Below are 25,597 nucleotides of genomic sequence, written 5' to 3'. Positions count from 1 at the left end.
GGGAGGAGAAGCTGAAGAAGGGGTAGGAGGGAGGGAGGTCTGGGGGGCATGGAGAACCTGAAGGCAGAGGGAGGAGAAGCTGAAGAAGGGGTAGGAGGGAGGGAGGTCTGGGGGGCATGGAGAACCTGAAGGCAGAGGGAGGAGAAGCTGAAGAAGGGGTAGACGGGGGGTGTGGGGGGCATGGAGAACCTGAAGGCAGAGGGAGGAGAAGCTGAAGAAGGGGTAGGAGGGAGGGAGGTCTGGGGGGCATGGAGAACCTGAAGGCAGAGGGAGGAGAAGCTGAAGAAGGGGTAGGAGGGGGGTCTGGGGGGCATGGAGAACCTGAAGTCAGAGGGAGGAGAAGCTGAAGAAGGGGTAGGAGGGAGGGAGGTCTGGGGGGCATGGAGAACCTGAAGGCAGAGGGAGGAGAAGCTGAAGAAGGGGTAGGAGGGGGGTCTGGGGGGCATGGAGAACCTGAAGTCAGAGGGAGGAGAAGCTGAAGAAGGGGTAGGAGGGAGGGAGGTCTGGGGGGCATGGAGAACCTGAAGGCAGAGGGAGGAGAAGCTGAAGAAGGGGTAGGAGGGAGGGAGGTCTGGGGGGCATGGAGAATGCTTTCCAGGGTTGGGGTCAATTACATTTCAATTTATAAAGTAAACCTAACTCCAATTCAAATTTTCCCAATTTAAAAAACATTAGAGAATTTGTGTACTTCCTGAATTGACCCCAATCCTGATGCTTTCATTTGGACTGATATCAAATCAACCAACCAGGGAGACTGTGCTGCAGTACGCTGTAGACATCATCACGAGAAGTGTGGATGGAAAACCACCCAGAGGGGACGACTTGCCCTCTCCCTCCAGGAGTTTCCCTCACCTGAAGCTGCAGAAGCGTGGGTTGCTGTTCAGGAAACCTGGGTGGTCTTGAGGCCCACATCAGGCTAGCACGCAGCATAATCACCCTCCCTGCACTCTGTGAACCTCCTCTCTTTGGGAATGTGTTCGATGGTGTCCGTCTGTTTTTCATGGCGGTGGATGAGAAACAAAACAGATAAAATAACATACGACAATAAAAACACTTAATTGTACTTTTTACTAACTAGAGGCCAGTTCCCATAGCAACTGATCCCACATGTTAAGCCTGCACCCTATTTCCTGCATACTGCTTTACTTTGTAAACTGTCTCCAGAGGATTGAGGAAGTTGCAGTGTGTAGGAGTGACAAAAACAACACAATGTGAGTGTATACATTACATAAAGAAACCACAGAAAGTTCCGTTGTATGGACAACTTTATTAATACGACAGAGACAGACAGGGGCTGACTGGGTGGATGTGACAATGGGGTCTGCATCTCAAATGGCACAGGTTTCCTATCTAGTGCACAACATTTGACCAGGGACCTTTCAGTTGACTGAGAACACGTTCTCATTTACAGCAACAACCTGGGGAATAGTTACAGGGGAGAGGAGGGGAGGATGAATGAGCCAATTGGAAGCTGGGGATGATTAGGTGGCCGTGATGGTATGAGGGACAGCTTGGGAATTTAACCAGAACACCAGGATTAACACCCCTACTCTTATGATAAATGCCATGGGATCTTTAGTGACCACAGTCAGAACACCTGTTTAAACGTCACATCACAGGGCAATGTCTCCAATCACTGGCCTCGGGTATTGGCATATATATTTTATTAGACCAGAGGAAAGAGTGCCTCCTACTGGCCTTCCAACACCACTTCCAGCAGCATCTGGTCTCTCCAGGGACCGACCAGGACCAACCCTGCTTAGCTTCAGAGGTAAGCCAGCAGTGGGATGCAGGGTGGTATGCTCACTGCCCTATAGCCTCTGGTCAGAAGTAGTGGACTATACAGGGTGCCATTTGGGACATAGACCAAGTCTCTAACGCAGCGTTATCCAGACTAAAAACACATCTGATCACAGCAGGAGGTGCCAGCCAGGTGTCAAATGGAACGAACACTAAAACTTTATTGATTTATAATAAACATTCAACATTCCGACACAGTTTTCTGAAATTTCTCCCAGAGGGTTTAAAAAAACAAAACGACAACAAGGCGTGAATATACAATGCTGTAAACAAACCAATTGACTTTTTTTGTTGTTAAAAAACTACAAAGGAAAAATTACATGATTGACTTCACAAAAGAGTAAAATTGTAAATGTGTGGGAAATCTAATGTCAGGGTTTCAGGTGAAAGTCAGGGTTTCAGGTGAAAGTCAGGGTTTCAGGTGAAAGTCAGGGTTTCAGGTGAAAGTCAGGGTTTCAGGTGAAAGTCAGGGTTTCAGGTGAAGTCAGGGTTTCAGGTGAAAGTCAGGGTTTCAGGTGAAAGTCAGGGTTTCATTTCAGGTGAAAGTCAGGGTTTCAGGTGAAAGTCAGGGTTTCAGGTGAAAGTCAGGGTTTCAGGTGAAAGTCAGGGTTTCAGGTGAAAGTCAGGGTTTCAGGTGAAAGTCAGGGTTTCAGGTGAAAGTCAGGGTTTCAGGTGAAAGTCAGGGTTTCAGGTGAAAGTCAGGGTTTCAGGTGAAAGTCAGGGTTTCAGGTGAAAGTCAGGGTTTCAGGTGAAAGTCAGGGTTTCAGGTGAAAGTCAGGGTTTCAGGTGAAAGTCAGGGTTGCAAGGTGGTCAGGGTTCAGGTGAAAGTCAGGGTTTCAGGTGAAAGTCAGGGTTTCAGGTGAAAGTCAGGGTTTCAGTTGAAGTCAGGGTTTCAGTTGAAGTCAGGGTTTCAGTTGAAGTCAGGGTTTCAGTTGAAGTCAGGGTTTCAGTTGAAGTCAGGGTTCAGTTGAAGTCAGGGTTTCAGTTGAAGTCAGGGTTTCAGTTGAAGTCAGGGTTTCAGTTGAAGTCAGGGCTTCAGTTGAAGTGGACACAGAGGGGAACATGACAAAAAGATAGTATTGCTGAAAGGCCTTGTTTAAAAACTTATTTCATTTTGACGGTAAAACAAGTAGCGCACTTTCAGATCCGGGGCCAAAATAACACCCTATTCCCTATACAGTGCACTATTGTTGACCAGAGACCAAAGTAGAGCACTATAAATAGGGAATAGGGTACCATTTGGAACAGACAGGAGCTAAAAGCTATACAACAGCACCCAGTCAGTCAATCAACAAAACAACCATAACACAGACATGAAAGATACTATTTACAACTCATGGGATCTTCATCAGTTGAGATCGCTCTCTCTCTCTCTCTCGAACAGATGTGGCGAACAATATCACAATGCATCACAAAAACAACTTACGGTTAATGATACTGATGTTATAAGAGAGTGTGTGTGTGTGTGTGCGTGCGTGTGTGTGCGTGTGTGTAACGGTAGGAGCGTCAGCGTATGAAAAGTTCAGAAAAGTCTAATCTCCATCCCTCCCATCTTCCACTCTCTCCATCTATCCTTCGCTCCCTCTCTCCTTTAGAGAAGGCAAGACAAGTGTCCAAGGATCAACTCCACCTCTCTCTCTCTCTCCTTCCCTTTTTTTTCTTGTCCTCCGTTCATCTTTTTCTTCCTCCGGTCTTCCGTCGACCCTGTGGAACCAGAGAGTCAGTCAGTCTGATGTTTAACCAATCAACAGTCAGTCTGATGTTTAACCAACTAATACTCAACATACACTATATATACACACACAGAAGTATGTGGGTAGACACCCCTTCAAATTAGTGGATTTGGCTATTTCAGCCCGTTGCTGACAGGTGTATAAAATTGAGCACACAGTCATGCAATCTCCATAGACAAACATTGGCGGTAGAATGGACCGTACTGAAGAGCTCAGTGACTTTCAACGTCGCACCGTCATAGGATGCCACCTTTCCAACAAGTCAGTTCATCAAATTTCTGCCCTGACTCAACTCCAAGTGCTGTTATTGTGAAGTGGAAAAATCTAGGAGCAACAACGGCTCAGCCGCGAAGTGGTAGGCCACACAAGCTCGCAGAACGGGACCGCTGAGTACTGAAGCGTGTAAAAATAGTCTGTCCGCGGTTGCAACACTCACTACTGAGTTCCAAACTACCTCTGGAAGCAACGTCAGCACAAGAACTGTTCGTCAGGAGATTCATGAAATGGGTTTCCATGGCCGAGCAGCAGAACACAAGGTTAAGATGCCAAGTTAAAGATTTTATTTTAAAAAAACAACTGATGATGCAATAATAAAAATACATGGGTGGAGGAGATTAATCATGAACCCAGATTAAGAATCTTTTGATTAAGGGTGAATTCATGTGTGAGAGATATATTATGTATAACCTAACTAAAAGCAAGAGATCACTATTGTCCCTGAGTATCAAAACAGGTCGGTATTGTGGTGAAATGGAAGAGGAAGGACTAACTATTGGTGAGGTGGAAGAGGAAGGACTAACTATTGGTGAGGTGGAAGAGGAAGGACTAACTATTGGTGAGGTGGAAGAGGAAGGACTAACTATTGGTGAGGTGGAAGAGGAAGGACTAACTATTGGTGAGGTGGAAGAGGAAGGACTAACTATTGGTGAGGTGGAAGAGGAAGGACTAACTATTGGTGAAGTGGAAGAGGAAGGACTAACTATTGGTGAGGTGGAAGAGGAAGGACTAACTATTGGTGAGGTGGAAGAGGAAGGACTAACTATTGTGACCGCGAAGAAATAAAGAGAACAAAACATTTTATCCTCTATTGCCCTTTTTACCACGACATGCGCTTGTCCTTATTCCAGAAAGACCACCAGATATACCCTGGTATTATGTAGCCATGAGGAGACAGACCACCAGATATACCCTGGTATTATGTAGTCATGAGGAGACAGACCACCAGATATACCCTGGTATTATGTAGTCATGAGGAGACAGACCACCAGATATACCCTGGTATTATGTAGTCATGAGGAGACAGACCACCAGATATACCCTGGTATTATGTAGTCATGAGGAGACAGACCACCAGATATACCCTGGTATTATGTAGCCATGAGGAGACAGACCACCAGATATACCCTGGTATTATGTAGCCATGAGGAGACAGACCACCAGATATACCCTGGTATTATGTAGCCATGAGGAGACAGACCACCAGATATACCCTGGTATTATGTAGCCATGAGGAGACAGACCACCAGATATACCCTGGTATTATGTAGTCATGAGGAGACAGACCACCAGATATACCCTGGTATTATGTAGTCATGAGGAGACAGACCACCAGATATACCCTGGTATTATGTAGCCATGAGGAGACAGACCACCAGATATACCCTGGTATTATGTAGCCATGAGGAGACAGACCACCAGATATACCCTGGTATTATGTAGTCATGAGGAGACAGACCACCAGATATACCCTGGTATTATGTAGCCATGAGGAGACAGACCACCAGATATACCCTGGTATTATGTAGCCATGAGGAGACAGACCACCAGATATACCCTGGTATTATGTAGTCATGAGGAGACAGACCACCAGATATACCCTGGTATTATGTAGCCATGAGGAGACAGACCACCAGATATACCCTGGTATTATGTAGCCATGAGGAGACAGACCACCAGATATACCCTGGTATTATGTAGTCATGAGGAGACAGACCACCAGATATACCCTGGTATTATGTAGCTGAGGAGACAGACCACCAGATATACCCTGGTATTATGTAGCCATGAGGAGACAGACCACCAAATATACCCTGGTATTATGTAGCTGAGGAGACAGACCACCATATATACCCTGGTATTATGTAGTCATGAGGAGACAGACCACCAGATATACCCTGGTATTATGTAGCCATGAGGAGACAGACCACCAGATATACCCTGGTATTATGTAGCCATGAGGAGACAGACCACCAGATATACCCTGGTATTAAGTAGCCATGAGGAGACAGACCACCAGATATACCCTGGTATTATGTAGTCATGAGGAGACAGACCACCAGATATACCCTGGTATTATGTAGCCATGAGGAGACAGACCACCAGATATACCCTGGTATTGTGTAGTCATGAGGAGACAGACCACCAAATATACCCTGGTATTATGTAGCCATGAGGAGACAGACCACCAGATATACCCTGGTATTGTGTAGTCATGAGGAGACAGACCACCAGATATACCCTGGTATTATGTAGCCATGAGGAGACAGACCACCAGATATACCCTGGTATTATGTAGCCATGAGGAGACAGACCACCAGATATACCCTGGTATTATGTAGCCATGAGGAGACAGACCACCAGATATACCCTGGTATTATGTAGCTGAGGAGACAGACCACCAGATATACCCTGGTATTATGTAGTCATGAGGAGACAGACCACCAGATATACCCTGGTATTATGTAGTCATGAGGAGACAGACCACCAGATATACCCTGGTATTATGTAGCTGAGGAGACAGACCACCAGATATACCCTGGTATTATGTAGCCATGAGGAGACAGACCACCAGATATACCCTGGTATTATGTAGCCATGAGGAGACAGACCACCAGATATACCCTGGTATTGTGTAGTCATGAGGAGACAGACCACCAGATATACCCTGGTATTATGTAGCCATGAGGAGACAGACCACCAGATATACCCTGGTATTATGTAGTCATGAGGAGACAGACCACCAGATATACCCTGGTATTATGTAGCCATGAGGAGACAGACCACCAGATATACCCTGGTATTATGTAGCCATGAGGAGACAGACCACCAGATATACCCTGGTATTATGTAGCTGAGGAGACAGACCACCAGATATACCCTGGTATTATGTAGTCATGAGGAGACAGACCACCAGATATACCCTGGTATTATGTAGTCATGAGGAGACAGACCACCAGATATACCCTGGTATTATGTAGCTGAGGAGACAGACCACCAGATATACCCTGGTATTATGTAGCTGAGGAGACAGACCACCAGATATACCCTGGTATTATGTAGTCATGAGGAGACAGACCACCAGATATACCCTGGTATTATGTAGTCATGAGGAGACAGACCACCAGATATACCCTGGTATTATGTAGCCATGAGGAGACAGACCACCAGATATACCCTGGTATTATGTAGCCATGAGGAGACAGACCACCAGATATACCCTGGTATTATGTAGCCATGAGGAGACAGACCACCAGATATACCCTGGTATTATGTAGCCATGAGGAGACAGACCACCAGATATACCCTGGTATTATGTAGTCATGAGGAGACAGACCACCAGATATACCCTGGTATTATGTAGTCATGAGGAGACAGACCACCAGATATACCCTGGTATTATGTAGCCATGAGGAGACAGACCACCAGATATACCCTGGTATTATGTAGCCATGAGGAGACAGACCACCAGATATACCCTGGTATTATGTAGTCATGAGGAGACAGACCACCAGATATACCCTGGTATTATGTAGCCATGAGGAGACAGACCACCAGATATACCCTGGTATTATGTAGCCATGAGGAGACAGACCACCAGATATACCCTGGTATTATGTAGTCATGAGGAGACAGACCACCAGATATACCCTGGTATTATGTAGCCATGAGGAGACAGACCACCAGATATACCCTGGTATTATGTAGCCATGAGGAGACAGACCACCAGATATACCCTGGTATTATGTAGTCATGAGGAGACAGACCACCAGATATACCCTGGTATTATGTAGCTGAGGAGACAGACCACCAGATATACCCTGGTATTATGTAGCCATGAGGAGACAGACCACCAAATATACCCTGGTATTATGTAGCTGAGGAGACAGACCACCATATATACCCTGGTATTATGTAGTCATGAGGAGACAGACCACCAGATATACCCTGGTATTATGTAGCCATGAGGAGACAGACCACCAGATATACCCTGGTATTATGTAGCCATGAGGAGACAGACCACCAGATATACCCTGGTATTAAGTAGCCATGAGGAGACAGACCACCAGATATACCCTGGTATTATGTAGTCATGAGGAGACAGACCACCAGATATACCCTGGTATTATGTAGCCATGAGGAGACAGACCACCAGATATACCCTGGTATTGTGTAGTCATGAGGAGACAGACCACCAAATATACCCTGGTATTATGTAGCCATGAGGAGACAGACCACCAGATATACCCTGGTATTGTGTAGTCATGAGGAGACAGACCACCAGATATACCCTGGTATTATGTAGCCATGAGGAGACAGACCACCAGATATACCCTGGTATTATGTAGCCATGAGGAGACAGACCACCAGATATACCCTGGTATTATGTAGCCATGAGGAGACAGACCACCAGATATACCCTGGTATTATGTAGCTGAGGAGACAGACCACCAGATATACCCTGGTATTATGTAGTCATGAGGAGACAGACCACCAGATATACCCTGGTATTATGTAGTCATGAGGAGACAGACCACCAGATATACCCTGGTATTATGTAGCTGAGGAGACAGACCACCAGATATACCCTGGTATTATGTAGCCATGAGGAGACAGACCACCAGATATACCCTGGTATTATGTAGCCATGAGGAGACAGACCACCAGATATACCCTGGTATTGTGTAGTCATGAGGAGACAGACCACCAGATATACCCTGGTATTATGTAGCCATGAGGAGACAGACCACCAGATATACCCTGGTATTATGTAGTCATGAGGAGACAGACCACCAGATATACCCTGGTATTATGTAGCCATGAGGAGACAGACCACCAGATATACCCTGGTATTATGTAGCCATGAGGAGACAGACCACCAGATATACCCTGGTATTATGTAGCTGAGGAGACAGACCACCAGATATACCCTGGTATTATGTAGTCATGAGGAGACAGACCACCAGATATACCCTGGTATTATGTAGTCATGAGGAGACAGACCACCAGATATACCCTGGTATTATGTAGCTGAGGAGACAGACCACCAGATATACCCTGGTATTATGTAGCTGAGGAGACAGACCACCAGATATACCCTGGTATTATGTAGTCATGAGGAGACAGACCACCAGATATACCCTGGTATTATGTAGTCATGAGGAGACAGACCACCAGATATACCCTGGTATTATGTAGTCATGAGGAGACAGACCACCAGATATACCCTGGTATTATGTAGCCATGAGGAGACAGACCACCAGATATACCCTGGTATTATGTAGCCATGAGGAGACAGACCACCAGATATACCCTGGTATTATGTAGTCATGAGGAGACAGACCACCATATATACCCTGGTATTATGTAGTCATGAGGAGACAGACCACCAGATATACCCTGGTATTATGTAGCCATGAGGAGACAGACCACCAGATATACCCTGGTATTATGTAGTCATGAGGAGACAGACCACCAGATATACCCTGGTATTATGTAGCTGAGGAGACAGACCACCAGATATACCCTGGTATTATGTAGCCATGAGGAGACAGACCACCAGATATACCCTGGTATTATGTGGCTGAGTGATGAGGAGACAGACCACCAGATATACCCTGGTATTATGTAGCCATGAGGAGACAGACCACCAGATATACCCTGGTATTATGTAGCCATGAGGAGACAGACCACCAGATATACCCTGGTATTATGTAGTCATGAGGAGACAGACCACCAGATATACCCTGGTATTATGTAGCCATGAGGAGACAGACCACCAGATATACCCTGGTATTATGTAGCTATGATTTACTATCTGTATTTACTATCTATATACAGGGCATTCAGAAAGTATTCAGACCCCTTCCCCCTTTCCACATTTTGTTATGTTACAGCTGTATTCTAAAATGGATTAAATAACACCCCATAATGACAAAGCAAAAACAAGTTTTTAGAAATGTTTGCAAATGCATTAATTATTGTTTGGATAACCTTATTCACTATTATGTATAGATTGTATTTAAATGTAATTACAACTCTTTATGCGGATTGCAGAAAACACCGGAAGAAGAATTATCACTGAATTATTGTAATGTTTGTTTGTTTGTTTGTTTGTTTGTTTGTTTGTTTGTAAGGGTGGCCAACTGGCAATTTGTCACGAGAAAAAAACTGCCATTCATAAAAAATAAGATGTATTTCATGCCAAGCGTTGGCTGGAGTGGTGTAAAGCTCGCCGGGGAGAAACCGTTTGAAGGCTCATATCACTTAGTTCCCTGCTTAGCAAGTTAATGTTTAGAGATAAGGAGGAGACTCCACCCGAAGTGGGGTATGAACACCACCATGCTGGAAGCCATGTCTTTTGTCTGAATTACAGCTGTGTCGACCCTTTGGTGAGAATTAAACTTGGTTAAAGCTTCTCTAGTGTCCGTGAGTTATTTACTCTGAAAAATGTTGAACCAAACCGTAGTGAAGAACAAACCACCAGTCAGTCTGACGTTTAACCAACTAACATTCAACATAGAACTAATAGCCAGACAACAAGGGTCAATTGCATTTAAATCCCAGTCAATTCAGAAAGTAAACCAAAATCAAATTCCACCTTTTGCTAAATTGAAAAGGATAGAAGAATATTGGAATTTCAGTGTACTTCCTGAATTGACCTCACCCTGACAGACAGACAGCTGGTCAGAACACACATCTGGTAAGATACCAAAAGGATTGAGTTTCTGCATATCCTATTGGGGGTTATAGGCTTTACGGTTAGGGGGTGAAAGGTTAAAGATGTGAGTTTCTGCATATCCTATTGGGGGTTATAGGGTTTACGGTTAGGGGGTGAAAGGTTAAAGATGTGAGTTTCTGCATATCCTATTGGGGGTTATAGGGTTTACGGTTAGGGGGTGAAAGGTTAAAGATGTGAGTTTCTGCATATCCTATTGGGGGTTATAGGGTTTACGGTTAGGGGTGAAAGGTTAAAGATGTGAGTTTCTGCATATCCTATTGGGGGTTATAGGGTTTACGGTTAGGGGGTGAAAGGTTAGAGGTCAGAGTAGAAGTCTCCTTTACTTTAGGAGTGGTCTGTTCTTCCTCCTTCTCCACTTCCTCCTGCTCCTCCTCTTCTTCCTCAGCCGGTGTCTCCATCTCATCAGACTCCTCTTTGGCTGCTGGTGGTGCTGCTGCTGCTGCCTTACCACGGCCACGCCTATAGGACAGGGAAGGAGGCTGGTTTAGACACACACACACACACAAAGGCTGCACACACTCATACACACGCAAACAAATGCAAAACATTCGTTTCACGTACACGTGGAATGTAACGTTTCACCAACACTTATCGGTCCCTGATTCAAATGTTTAAGATACAAGTGCATCGGTCCATGGACCCCAAACCGATCCAAAACTGAAAGTAAAAGACGCAAAACTAAACTTAAGCACGGGTAGCATAGAAATAGACCACAAAGAACAGATATCCCGCTTCTTAGACTTGCTTTCAATGAGAATGACAGATCTATAACTCACATTTCTATGTGAATTTGGTCAGGTCACCCCCAAAAAAAGTTACATATTGCCTCTTTAAACAATCAGTGTATATGGTCATTTTTAGATAAACTCTGTATAATGATATACTCTGTATATCATTTCACAGCGAGGACAGAAATCACTTTCTGAGGAGCACAGCAGACAAGATCACTTGAACAACTTTGAAGCGGTCATAAACCATCGGATTTTGAGATGGCGGTGAGATCTATATATATATATATATATATATATATATAGCATGGAAACATTCCGTGGGAATTAACGGGAATATATGGGAATTAATGGAAATATATGCAAATTAATATTAATACCATTTAAATGTAGATGTTTTTTTGCATTGGATATATTTACCATATCATATGGAGACAGAAAAATAAACCGTTTCATCAGTAGACAATTGCAAATTATTAAATCCTCCCAGTAGAAAAAAAATAATTATAATTTAGTTACAAACTGAACTTTAATTAAATCACTTGACTCTTCACATGGGATGATTTCACTGAACAACAAAAGGGAATATTGAATGATCCCCAATGATCCATCACATCTCCCAAAAACGTTTTCAACATACATCTGTAAAATGATAGTCTAAAAACTAAAGCTTTGGTTGTCTTCCTCTCAGGCTTCCTTCCATGTCTTCTCCCTGGATCTTCTCAATGTCCATCAGACTCTTGAGGCCTCACCTTCACTGACACTTTCCAACCTGGTTGAGAATGGCTCGTTGTCAGGCTCAAAAAGCCTTAAATTTGCCCGGATGGCCACCAATTTTTCAACCTTTGTATTGGTCAGCCGGTTGCGTGCTTTGGTGTGTGTGTGTTCCCAAACAAGGACCAGTTGCGCTCTGAGGCAGCTGATGGTGGGATTTGGAAGATGATGGAGGCAACAGGGGAGAGAGCCTCAGATCCACAAGGTGGCTGGTGAGATGTTGGCACGACTGCCATATTGCATCTCCATCCCAAAGCCCTTGCTTGGAAGTTTACTTCACCAGACTGCCAAGAACCCTGCCCTCATCCAGGCCAAGGTGGCGAGACACGGTAGTGATGACACCATAGGCCATGTTGATCTCTGTACCAGACAGGATGCTCTTGCCAGCATACTTGGGGTCCAACATGTACGCTGCGGTGTGTTTGGGCTTCAGGCAGAAGTCTTCATACTTTGATGTTTTTCAGAACTGCAGTTTCCTCTGCTTGGAGCAACAGTGAAGTGGGCAGGGCATTACGGATTTCTTCTCTTACCTCTGCAAGCAGAGTCTGAACATCAGACAGGATGTCTCCCTCAATCCGTGCAATTGCTACTGCTATAGGTTTCAGGAGTTTCAGGCTGCTTACCACTCTCTCCCAAAATACATCATCCAGGAGGATCCTCTTGATGGGGCTGTCCATATCAGCAGACTGCGATATGGCCATTTATTGGAGACTCCTTCCCCTCCAGGAGACTGTCAAACATGATGACAACACCACCCCAACGGGTGTTGCTGGGCAGCTTCAATGTGGTGCTCTTATTCTTCTCACTTTGCTTGGTGAGGTAGATCGCTGCTATATGATGAGTGCTGAGAGAACTTTATGCACTTGGCCAGATGATTCTGCATCAGACAGTGTAGTAGTGTGGGCTCAATAGCATCCCATTAGTGTGCAAGATCCTGAGAATCAGCTGTTCATGTGATGGAAGAATGCACAGTGCATGCAGAGGGTTGCAATTCCATTGAATTGGGGATAGTTTAACCAAAATATGCCACAAGACCTAGAATTGCCTTGTGTTTCCCACAAAAAAAGGTTCACTGTTATAAATTAACTTTTTAAAATTAATTTAAGCAAAATTCCAGGGCTCAACTTCCCATGGAAAATGACCGGAAAGTTTCCAACCCTTTGCAACCCTAGATCAGGTACACACCATAGACATAAATAATTTACTCACTCACACACACACACACACACACACACACACACACACACACACACACACACAGAGCTCATGAGCTCTATCAGCAGCAGATTTTAATTTAGAAAACTAATGTGTTAATGCAACAAATGTTAAAGCATCAAATCATTTCAAACTATAATGTATACTTCCTGTATAATATCCTATGTTTCTCGATACATATCGAATCGTCTTGTAAGGGAAAGGTCCACATCACTAATGCACGCACACACACACACACACACACACACTTACGCTGGTTGTTTCTTGGTGGGCTGTGCTGCTGCCTTGGCCGGCCGTCCTCTCTTCTTCACTGGGGTGGACTCAGCAGACTCACAACTGGGAAGGAAAACAACAGGATTTAGACATGATTGACAACAAATATAGATAAATGTGGGATTCTTTCAACACCACAGTTAATATCTCACTTTATTTGAATTTGAAATAATAAACAGATTAAAAAAAGAGCATAAATGTCTACAGGGCATTCAGAAAGTATTCAGACCCCTTGACTTTTTCCACATTTTGTTACGTTACAGCCTGATTCTAAAATTGATTAAATAAATTGTTTTCCTCAATCTACACATATATACCCTATAATGACAAAGCCAAAACATGTTTTGAGAAATGTTTGCAAACATATTAAAATAAAAAACAGAAATACTTTATTTATATAAGTATTCAGACCCTTTGCTATGAGACTCGAAATTGAGCTCAGGTTCATCCTGTTTCCATTGATCATCCTTGAGATGTTTCTACAACTTGATTGGAGTCCACCTGTGGTAAATTCAATTGATTGGACATGATTTGGAAAGGCACACACCTGTCTATGTAAGGTCCCACAGTTGACATGCCTTGGTTTTTGCTCAGACATGCACAGAGGTCAAAAGGAATTGTCCATAGAGATAGGTTTGTGTCGAGGCACAGATCTGGGGAAGGATACCAAAACATTTCTGCAGCATTGAAGGTCCCCAAGAACACAGTGGCCTCCATCATTCATAAATGGAAGAAGTTTGGAACCACCAAGACTCTTCCTAGAGCTGGCCGCCCGGCCAAACTCCGCAATCGGGGGAGGTCACTCTTCCTAGAGCTCCAGAGTTCTTCTGTGGAGATGGGAGAACCTTCCAGACGGACAACCATCTGTGCAGCACTCCACCAAATCAGGCCTTTATTGTAGAGTGGCCAGACGGAAGCCACTCAGTAAAAGGCACATGACAGCCCAAAAGGCACCTAAAGGACTCTCAGACCATGAGAAACAAGATTCTCTGGTCTGATGAAACCAAGATTGAACTCTTTGGCCTGAATGCCAAGTGTCACGTCTGGAGGAAACCTGGCACCATCGCTATGGTGAAGCATGGTGGTGGCAGCATCATGCTGTGTGGATGTTTTTCAGAGGCAGGGACTAGGAGACTAGTCAGGATCGAGGGAAAGATGAACGGAGCAAAGTACAGAGAGATCCTTGATGAAAACCTGCTCCAGAGCGCTCAGGATCTCAGACTGGGGTGAAGGTTCACCTTCCAACAGGACAACGACCCTAAGCACACAGCCAAGACAACGCAGGAGTGGCTTCGGGACAAGTCTCTGAATGTTCTTGAGTGGCCCAGCTAGAACCCGGATTTGAACCCGATCTAACATCTCAGGAGACCTGAAAATAACTGTGCAGTATCGCTCCCCATCCAACCTGACAGAGTTTGAGAGGATCTGCAGAGAAGAATGGGAGAAACTCCCCGAATACAGGTGTGCCAAGCTTCTAGCGTCATACCCAAGAAGACTCGAGGCTGTAATCGCTGCCAAAGGTGCTTCAACAAAGTACTGAGTAAAGGGTCTGAATACTTATGTAAATGTGATGTTTTTTTTGTTGTTGTGTCTTTAAAAAAAAAAATGTTTTAATACTTTTTGCTTTGTCATTATGGGGTATTGTGTGTAGATTAATGAGGGGGAAAAACGATTTAATCCATTTTAGAATAAGGCTGTAACATAACAAAATGTGGAAAAAGTCAAGGGGTCCGAATACTTTGCGAATATAAATGTATGACTGCATCACATATCAAGGAAAAAAACACCAAATGCACTCTGACCTCTGTGTTGATCTCCTTGCCGCCCGCGCTGGTCTTCCAACCTTAGTCTTCAGCTCCATATTCTCCTCCTCTTCCTCTTCCTCCTCTTCTTCCTCCTCTCCTCCCTCATCCTCTTCTTCAGGGGGAGGAGTTGCCTTCTTCCGGCCCCGCCCCCTCCCCTTAGCTGGCGTTTCCTGATTGGCTGCCGCAGCCTTCGTGGACCGCCCCCTACGCCCTTTTTTGGGCGGGCTGTTCTGCTCGTCTTCCGTCTGGGCGTCGCCGAGTCGGGACTCCTCTCCCCATTGGTCTTCGGGGTCAACTGCTGCTGCCTTCTTGCGGCCGCGCTTGGGTTTAGGAGAAGGGTTGTCGTCAAGGTTACTGGAGGCGGCGCCTCGTTTACGGCCCCGGGGTTTGTCACTGTCCTGTAAGAAGGCCGTATTGTCAATGAACTGCTATTTGACTAAGGAGACAGTAGTGTCGACTAAGTTGGATTTGACAGTTTGTTACTTTGAGGGTCACAGGTAACTGACTGATCGCTTGTTTGTTGGGATTACCCAAGAACAAATAGATATATTTCCAAGTGAAAATATACTTTCTCAGTAAATGAGTATTACTTGGTGGGATAGTTAAACGAGACGTTGGATTCCTTCCCCTGTAAGCAGTGTATGGATAAGATATGGATAGAAACCACTGTTTTGGTTTTATCCGGCCACTGTTTCCCAATGCTAACATTTTAGCATTTGTGATATAAAAACCAATGCAGCTCAATATCCCTGATATTAGCATTTTCACATTTCATGTACAAATCACGTTAAAGTAACTTCATTGAGCTACACAATACATTTCAGACACTTAAGGATCATTAGGAAAATACCTTTGTATCAGAGGGGTCTCCTTTCTTCATGATGTCTTCATTCTCACTGTGGTCCTCTGCACTGTCATGTCTGGGAGAGAGACAGGAGGACAGGTTACAGACACTCATGTCTGGGACAGAGAGACAGGTTAAAGACACAATGTCTGGGACAGAGAGACAGGAGGACGGGTTAGAGACACCGTCTGGGACAGAGACAGGAGGACAGGCTAGAGACACTCATGTCTGGGACAGAGACAGGAGGACAGGTTAGAGACACCGTCTGGGACAGAGAGACAGGAGGACAGGTTAGAGACACTAATGTCTGGGACAGAGACAGGAGGACAGGTTAGAGACACCGTCTGGGACAGAGAGACAGGAGGACAGGTTACAGACACTCATGTCTGGGACAGAGACAGGAGGACGGGTTAGAGACACTAATGTCTGGGACAGAGAGACAGGAGGACAGGTTAGAGACACTAATGTCTGGGACAGAGAGACAGGAGGACGGGTCAGATCTAGGGTAAGAGGTGTGTATACCTGGTCTTGGTGCGTTGAGGAGAGCTGGGGTTTGAGGTACTGTCCTCGTTGCTAGCCGTCTCCATGCGTGATGCTTTGCTCTGGATGGGTTTGCCTGCTGAGGCCAGGGGCTTGTTCACCGTTCCTAACACGTTAGCTGCTTTAGGCTGGGGGGAGGAGAGAGGGGGGATGTGTAGGGGTGAGGGAGGATAGGTAGGGGTGATGGAGGATGTGTAGGGGTGAGGGAGGATGTGTAGGGGTGAGGGAGGATGTGTAGGGGTGAGGGAGGATAGGTAGGGGTGAGGGAGGATAGGTAGGGGTGAGGGAGGATAGGTAGGGGTGAGGGAGGATAGGTAGGGGTGAGGGAGGATAGGTAGGGGTGAGGGAGGATGTGTAGGGGCACAGGGAGGATATGTAGGGGTGATGGAGGATAGGTAGGGGTGAGGGAGGATAGGTAGGGGTGAGGGAGGATGTGTAGGGGCACAGGGAAGAAGGGAAGAGAGGAAAGGTCAGGGGTCAGAACAGGGGAGTCAAACTCATTTTTCCCCGGGGGCTGCATTCACTTATATCTCCCCTCCAGAAATGTATTTTTTAATTTGGGTGATTATTAATTAGCCAGCTGGACACAGTGGAGACACTGCAGGAATGTAGGTCCATTATTTTTACACAGTTTCAACTTGGTTTTAGTCATTTTAAAGTATACTATATATCCAAAAGTATGTGGACACCCTTTCAAATTAGTGGATTCCGCTATTTCAGCCACACCCGTTGCTGACAGGTGTATAAACTCGAGCACACAGTCATGCAATCTCCATAGACAAACATTGGCAGTAGAATGGCCTCCGTGACTTTCAACGTGGCACCGTAATAGGATGCCACCTTTCCAACAAGTCAGTTCATCAAATTTCTGCCCTGCTAGAGCTGCCCAGGTCAACTGTCAGTGCTGTTACTATGGTGTGGAAACGTCTAGGAGCAACAACGGCTCAGCTGCGAAGTGGTAGGCCACACAAGCTCGCAGAACGGGACCGCAGAGTGCTGAAGCGTGTAAAAATCATCTGTCCTTGGATGCAACACTCACTACCGAGTTCAAAACTGCCTCAAAGCAACGTCAGCACAATAACTGTTCGTTGGGAGCTTCATGAAATGGGTTTCCATGGCTGAGCAGCCGAACACAAGCCTTAGATCATCATGCACAAAGCCAAGCGTCGGCTGGAGTGGTGTAAAGCTCACCGCTATTGGACTCTGGAGCAGTGGAAACGCATTCTCTGGAGTGATGAATCACACTTTGCCATCTGGCAGTACGATGGATGAATCTGGGTTTGGCAGATTCCAGGAGAACGCTACCTACCCAAATGCATAGTGCCAACTGTAAAGTTTGGTGGAGGAGGAATAATGGTCTGGAATGTTTTTCATGGTTCGGGTTAGACCCTTTAGTTCCAGTGAAGGGAAATGTTAAACCAACAGCATAAAATTACATTCTAGATAATTCTGTGCTTCCAACTTTGTGGCAACCGTTTGGGGAAGGCCCTTTCCTGTTTCAGCATGACAATGCCCCCGTGCACAAAGCGAGGTCCATACAGAAATGGTTTGTCGAGATCGGTGTGGAAGAACTTGACTGGCCTGCACAGAGCCCTGACCACAACCCCATGGAACACCTTTGGGATGAATTGGAATGCCGACTGTGAGCCAGGCCTAATCGCCCAACATCAGTGCCCGACCTCACTAATGCTCGTGGCTGAATGGAAGCAAGTCCCTGCAGCAATGTTCCATCATCTAGTGGAAAGCCTTCCCAGAAGAGTGGAGGCTGTTATAGCAGCAATGTTCCAACATCTAGTGGAAAGCCTTCCCAGAAGAGTGGAGGCTGTTATAGCAGCAATGTTCCAACATCTAGTGGAAAGCCTTCCCAGAAGAGTGGAGGCTGTTATAGCAGCAATGTTCCAACATCTAGTGGAAAGCCTTCCCAGAAGAGTGGAGGCTGTTATAGCAGCAATGTTCCAACATCTAGTGGAAAGCCTTCCCAGAAGAGTGGAGGCTCTTATAGCAGCAAAAGGGGGGACCAACTCCATATTAATGTCCATGATTTTGGAATGAGATGTTGAAGAGCAGGTGTCCACATACTTTTCATCATGTAGTGTATATAGATTGAGTAATAAAAGAACAAACTACCAACGGGCCGTATGTCTGACCCCCCTGGGTTAGAACCCATCTGGGTTAGACAATTTATCCCACTGTTTGGCAAGGGCTCCCTATCGCTGATTCTAACAACCAAAGTTGAGCAAATGAATAGCATGGGCAGTCATCCTACCGTTAAGGCCTGTCTGAATGAATACCATGGGCAGTCATCCTACCGTTAAGGCCTGTCTGAATGAATAGCATGGGCAGTCATCCTACCGTTAAGGCCTGTCTGAATGAATACCATGGGCAGTCACCCTACCGTTAAGGCCTGTCTGAATGAATACCATGGGCAGTCATCCTACCGTTAAGGCCTGTCTGAATGAATACCATGGGCAGTCACCCTACCGTTAAGGCCTGTCTGAATGAATAGCATGGGCAGTCATCCTACCGTTAAGGCCTGTCTGAATGAATACCATGGGCAGTCATCCTACCGTTAAGGCCTGTCTGAATGAATAGCATGGGCAGTCATCCTACCGTTAAGGCCTGTCTGAATGAATAGCATGGGCAGTCATCCTACCGTTAAGGCCTGTCTGAATGAAAACCATGGGCAGTCATCCTACCGTTAAGGCCTGTCTGAATGAATAGCATGGGCAGTCACCCTACCGTTAAGGCCTGTCTGAATGAATACCATGGGCAGTCACCCTACCGTTAAGGCCTGTCTGAATGAATAGCATGGGCAGTCATCCTACCGTTAAGGCCTGTCTGAATGAATACCATGGGCAGTCATCCTACCGTTAAGGCCTGTCTGAATGAATACCATGGGCAGTCATCCTACCGTTAAGGCCTGTCTGAATGAATAGCATGGGCAGTCATCCTACCGTTAAGGCCTGTCTGAATACCATGGGCAGTCATCCTACCGTTAAGGCCTGTCTGAATGAATAGCATGGGCAGTCATCCTACCGTTAAGGCCTGTCTGAATGAATACCATGGGCAGTCATCCTACCGTTAAAGCCTGTCTGAATGAATACCATGGGCAGTCATCCTACCGTTAAGGCCTGTCTGAATGAATACCATGGGCAGTCATCCTACCGTTAAGGCCTGTCTGAATGAATAGCATGGGCAGTCATCCTACCGTTAAGGCCTGTCTGAATGAATACCATGGGCAGTCACCCTACCGTTAAGGCCTGTCTGAATGAATACCATGGGCAGTCATCCTACCGTTAAGGCCTGTCTGAATGAATACCATGGGCAGTCATCCTACCGTTAAGGCCTGTCTGAATGAATACCATGGGCAGTCACCCTACCGTTAAGGCCTGTCTGAATGAATACCATGGGCAGTCATCCTACCGTTAAGGCCTGTCTGAATGAATACCATGGGCAGTCACCCTACCGTTAAGGCCTGTCTGAATGAATAGCATGGGCAGTCACCCTACCGTTAAGGCCTGTCTGAATGAATACCATGGGCAGTCATCCTACCGTTAAGGCCTGTCTGAATGAATAGCATGGGCAGTCATCCTACCGTTAAGGCCTGTCTGAATGAATACCATGGGCAGTCATCCTACCGTTAAGGCCTGTCTGAATGAATACCATGGGCAGTCATCCTACCGTTAAGGCCTGTCTGAATGAATACCATGGGCAGTCATCCTACCTTTCCAGGTGTAAAGAAGGACTTCATCTCTGGAGGGAGATAGTTCTTTGTGTTGCTGAAATTCTACAGAAGAGATGTTTAGTCAGATAGTTAATCCATTGAATGGTTTCAGATTAGAGCGAGCACACAAACACACACAAACACAGTAGAGGTCTTCACAGATCTTCCCGACCAGGATTACCCGACCCGGGATGTTGTCGTTGATCCCGGGTCGGATCCTGATCAGTGGGCCACGGACTTCGGATCTGTGTGAAAATATGTGCAATACCGACCAGATCCTAAATTATGTTTGAATAATTTAAATCTTAAAACAGCATTGGCCTCAACCCAAATTTCACACATTCAATGTTTATTCTCTTAAATTATTGTCAGAGGGTCTCCTTTCATCAAACTAAATGTGTCAAAGTATCATTTTGTGACAAAACGGAATGAAAACTAGCCACTGCACGTGACACCGGGTAAAACAGTGTATTAGTTGTGGGTGACTAGGAGGAGGTCTCCCCCAGTCTATATAAACAGGTCTCCCCCAGTCGATATAAACAGGTCTCCCCCAGTCTATATAAACAGGTCTCCCCCAGTCTATATAAACAGGTCTCCCCCAGTCTATATAAACAGGTCTCCCCCAGTCTATATAAACAGGTCTCCCCCAGTCGATATAAACAGGTCTCCCCCAGTCGATATAAACAGGTCTCCCCCAGTCGATATAAACAGGTCTCCCCCAGTCTATATAAACAGGTCTCCCCCAGTCTATATAAACAGGTCTCCCCCAGTCTATATAAACAGGTCTCCCCCAGTCGATATAAACAGGTCTCCCCCAGTCGATATAAACAGGTCTCCTCCAGTCTATATAAACAGGTCTCCCCCAGTCTATATAAACAGGTCTCCCCCAGTCGATATAAACAGGTCTCCCCCAGTCTATATAAACAGGTCTCCCCCAGTCTATATAAACAGGTCTCCCCCAGTCTATATAAACAGGTCTCCCCCAGTCGATATAAACAGGTCTCCCCCAGTCTATATAAACAGGTCTCCCCCAGTCTATATAAACAGGTCTCCCCCAGTCTATATAAAGTGACTTTCTGAAACATTAAGTCGTTCTTTGCTGATGTGAAGATGAAACTGAATGAAAGAGGAGAAACGGGCAGGTCAGTTGTCTGTACGGGCCTCATTTATACACATTGTGGCTACGGAGGGGAGAAAGGGTGCTTCTCTTGGTCCATATTGTCAAGACCTGAGATATTTTATTTATTCGTTTAGGTTTGGCCTATTTAAGTAGGCTATTTTATTTGGGCAATTTTCTTTATTTAAATACATTTGTTAACTAATGTTGAATGACTCAAATCAAGTGGAATATGTCTCAGCATAAACACGTGGCTCATCCATGCGCTACTTACAAAATAAATAAGTTATACTATAATGCAGAATTACTGACACCATCTTTCTGATCGTCTTTATAGTTGGATAGACAATATTTTAGTCAAACAGAGTTGTCATAGCGGGAATACTAACCTTCAAATCCCAATGGTTGGAAATGAAACATGAAGGCAGATGGGTGCCTACGTGAACTTGAAGCTTGCTGGTCAAACAGGCTATAGCTTAACCTGGAGTCTAAACCCATGTTCAGCAAAACAGTTAAATAAGCTTGATGTTAACGGTGCACAGGAGAATAGGCTACAGAACAGCCTATCAGATTACAGACAAAAGATCTTTATTCTCTGCTCCCTGTCTGGCACACGCTGATCATCACATTTCTGAAAACCTCCATGTTCTCCATCTAACTATAGGGACGTTCTCCATCTAACTATAGAGACGTTCTCCATCTAACTATAGAGACGTTCTCCATCTAACTATAGGGACGTTCTCCATCTAACTATAGGGACGTTCTCCATCTAACTATAGGGACGTTCTCCATGTTCTCCATCTAACTATAGGGACGTTCTCCATGTTCTCCATCTAACTATAGAGACGTTCTCCATCTAACTATAGAGACGTTCTCCATGTTCTCCATCTAACTATAGAGACGTTCTCCATGTTCTCCATCTAACTATAGAGACGTTCTCCATGTTCTCCATCTAACTATAGGGACGTTCTCCATCTAACTATAGAGACGTTCTCCATGTTCTCCATCTAACTATAGGGACGTTCTCCATGTTCTCCATCTAACTATAGGGACGTTCTCCATGTTCTCCATCTAACTATAGAGACGTTCTCCATCTAACTATAGAGACGTTCTCCATGTTCTCCATCTAACTATAGAGACGTTCTCCATCTAACTATAGGGACGTTCTCCATCTAACTATAGAGACGTTCTCCATCTAACTATAGAGACGTTCTCCATGTTCTCCATCTAACTATAGAGACGTTCTCCATCTAACTATAGAGACGTTCTCCATCTAACTATAGAGACGTTCTCCATGTTCTCCATCTAACTATAGGGACGTTCTCCATGTAACTATAGAGACGTTCTCCATCTAACTATAGAGACGTTCTCCATCTAACTATAGAGACGTTCTCCATGTTCTCCATCTAACTATAGGGACGTTCTCCATGTAACTATAGAGACGTTCTCCATGTAACTATAGAGACGTTCTCCATGTTCTCCATCTAACTATAGGGACGTTCTCCATGTAACTATAGAGACGTTCTCCATGTTCTCCATCTAACTATAGAGACGTTCTCCATGTAACTATAGAGACGTTCTCCATCTAACTATAGGGATGTCATTATGAAAATACTAAACTATAGGGATGTCATTATGAAAATACTAAACTATAGGGATGTCATTATGAAAATACTAAACTATAGGGGTGTCATTATGAAAATACTAAACTATAGGGATGTCATTATGAAAATACTAAACTATAGGGGTGTCATTATGAAAATACTAAACTATAGGGGTGTCATTATGAAAATACTAAACTATAGGGATGTCATTATGAAAATACTAAACTATAGGGATGTCATTATGAAAATACTAAACTATAGGGATGTCATTATGAAAATACTAAACTATAGGGGTGTCATTATGAAAATACTAAACTATAGGGGTGTCATTATGAAAATACTAAACTATAGGGATGTCATTATGAAAATACTAAACTATAGGGATGTCATTATGAAAATACTAAACTATAGGGATGTCATTATGAAAATACTAAACTATAGGGATGTCATTATGAAAATACTAAACTATAGGGGTGTCATTATGAAAATACTAAACTATAGGGATGTCATTATGAAAATACTAAACCTATAGGGGTGTCATTATGAAAATACTAAACTATAGGGGTGTCATTATGAAAATACTAAACTATAGGGGTGTCATTATGAAAATACTAAACTATAGGGGTGTCATTATGAAAATACTAAACTATAGGGGTGTCATTATGAAAATACTAAACTATAGGGGTGTCATTATGAAAATACTAAACTATAGGGATGTCATTATGAAAATACTAAACTATAGGGGTGTCATTATGAAAATACTAAACTATAGGGGTGTCATTATGAAAATACTAAACTATAGGGGTGTCATTATGAAAATACTAAACTATAGGGGTGTCATTATGAAAATACTAAACTATAGGGATGTCATTATGAAAATACTAAACTATAGGGGTGTGAAAATACTAAACTATAGGGATGTCATTATGAAAATACTAAACTATAGGGGTGTCATTATGAAAATACTAAACTATAGGGGTGTGAAAATACTAAACTATAGGGATGTCATTATGAAAATACTAAACTATAGGGGTGTCATTATGAAAATACTAAACTATAGGGATGTCATTATGAAAATACTAAACTATAGGGGTGTCATTATGAAAATACTAAACTATAGGGATGTCATTATGAAAATACTAAACTATAGGGGTGTCATTATGAAAATACTAACTATAGGGGTGTCATTATGAAAATACTAAACTATAGGGATGTCATTATGAAAATACTAAACTATAGGGGTGTCATTATGAAAATACTAAACTATAGGGGTGTCATTATGAAAATACTAAACTATAGGGATGTCATTATGAAAATACTAAACTATAGGGATGTCATTATGAAAATACTAAACTATAGGGGTGTCATTATGAAAATACTAAACTATAGGGGTGTGAAAATACTAAACTATAGGGGTGTCATTATGAAAATACTAAACTATAGGGGTGTCATTATGAAAATACTAAACTATAGGGGTGTGAAAATACTAAACTATAGGGATGTCATTATGAAAATACTAAACTATAGGGATGTCATTATGAAAATACTAAACTATAGGGATGTCATTATGAAAATACTAAACTATAGGGATGTCATTATGAAAATACTAAACTATAGGGATGTCATTATGAAAATACTAAACTATAGGGGTGTCATTATGAAAATACTAAACTATAGGGGTGTCATTATGAAAATACTAAACTATAGGGGTGTCATTATGAAAATACTAAACTATAGGGGTGTCATTATGAAAATACTAAACTATAGGGATGTCATTATGAAAATACTAAACTATAGGGGTGTCATTATGAAAATACTAAACTATAGGGGTGTCATTATGAAAATACTTAGCTATTACTTCAGAAACAACCCAAAATCTACCAGAAGAGTCCAAACTATTTTGCTGGCTTGACCTTCAATTAAGCTGGATTTGTAATATTTTGGATCCATTTGGATCCGATACAGACAGACAGACAGACCCAATTTGGATCCGATTCTCACTCAACTCGGTAATTCAGTATTTCGGATAGGATCCGAATCGGATATAGATTTTTTTGAATGAAATGTCTGGATCCTGTCGGGGGTGGAGTGATAATTTCGAGGTTCCAATTCGGATGTGAATTTGGTGATCTGAGAAGACCTCTAACTAAGACACCTACCTTGTCAGGCTTGGTGAAGTAGCGTGTGGGAAGGACAGGGTCTTTGGGAGACTCCAGGCTGTAGGTGGTGCTCTTAGAGACGATGATGTTCATGGCCACGTCACACACCGTGTACAACTTCTGGAGAGGGGAAGAGAGGGTGTGAGAGTGTGAGCGTGAATCTGTATGATGTGAGTGTGAATCTGTGTGTGTGTGTGTATATGTGAATCTCTGTGTGTGTGTGTGTGTGTATATGTGAATCTCTGTGTGTGTGTATATGTGAA

At 44.0% G+C, this 25,597-nt stretch overlaps 1 protein-coding gene and 2 long non-coding RNA genes across 5 annotated transcripts in view; 1 reads left to right on the top strand and 2 right to left on the bottom strand.

Moving 5' to 3' along the window:
• The first annotated feature begins 1,981 nt into the window (after window positions 1-1,981).
• LOC115204628 (uncharacterized) lies at window positions 1,982-2,649 on the top strand. Its single transcript, XR_003880409.1, has 3 exons — window positions 1,982-2,278; window positions 2,340-2,586; window positions 2,622-2,649. It is a non-coding gene; the product is annotated as an uncharacterized LOC115204628 (long non-coding RNA).
• An 802-nt stretch (window positions 2,650-3,451) lies between these two features.
• Window positions 3,452-25,597, bottom strand: part of LOC115204626 (sister chromatid cohesion protein PDS5 homolog B) — an 81,568-nt gene continuing 59,422 nt past the window's right edge. For all 3 annotated transcript variants that reach the window (XM_029770297.1, XM_029770298.1, XM_029770299.1), the window contains 8 exons: window positions 25,335-25,454; window positions 20,455-20,517; window positions 16,713-16,858; window positions 16,197-16,266; window positions 15,344-15,744; window positions 13,521-13,604; window positions 10,875-11,010; window positions 3,452-3,504 (listed from right to left, as the gene is read on the bottom strand). In XM_029770297.1, coding sequence (XP_029626157.1) covers window positions 3,472-3,504; window positions 10,875-11,010; window positions 13,521-13,604; window positions 15,344-15,744; window positions 16,197-16,266; window positions 16,713-16,858; window positions 20,455-20,517; window positions 25,335-25,454 — 1,053 coding nt within the window. In that variant the 3' untranslated portion in view covers window positions 3,452-3,471. The remainder of the gene's footprint in view (window positions 3,505-10,874; window positions 11,011-13,520; window positions 13,605-15,343; window positions 15,745-16,196; window positions 16,267-16,712; window positions 16,859-20,454; window positions 20,518-25,334; window positions 25,455-25,597) is intronic.
• On the bottom strand, window positions 21,599-24,164 carry LOC115204629 (uncharacterized). The gene is made up of 2 exons (XR_003880410.1): window positions 24,087-24,164; window positions 21,599-23,701 (listed from the first exon to the last, which is right to left on the bottom strand). It is a non-coding gene; the product is annotated as an uncharacterized LOC115204629 (long non-coding RNA).

Source organism: Salmo trutta, chromosome 12 (genome assembly GCF_901001165.1).
Source record: "Salmo trutta chromosome 12, fSalTru1.1, whole genome shotgun sequence".
NCBI lineage: Eukaryota > Metazoa > Chordata > Actinopteri > Salmoniformes > Salmonidae > Salmo > Salmo trutta.
The sequence above is the reverse complement of the archived record's forward strand: the minus strand, read 5'-3'. Positions and strand labels throughout refer to the sequence as shown.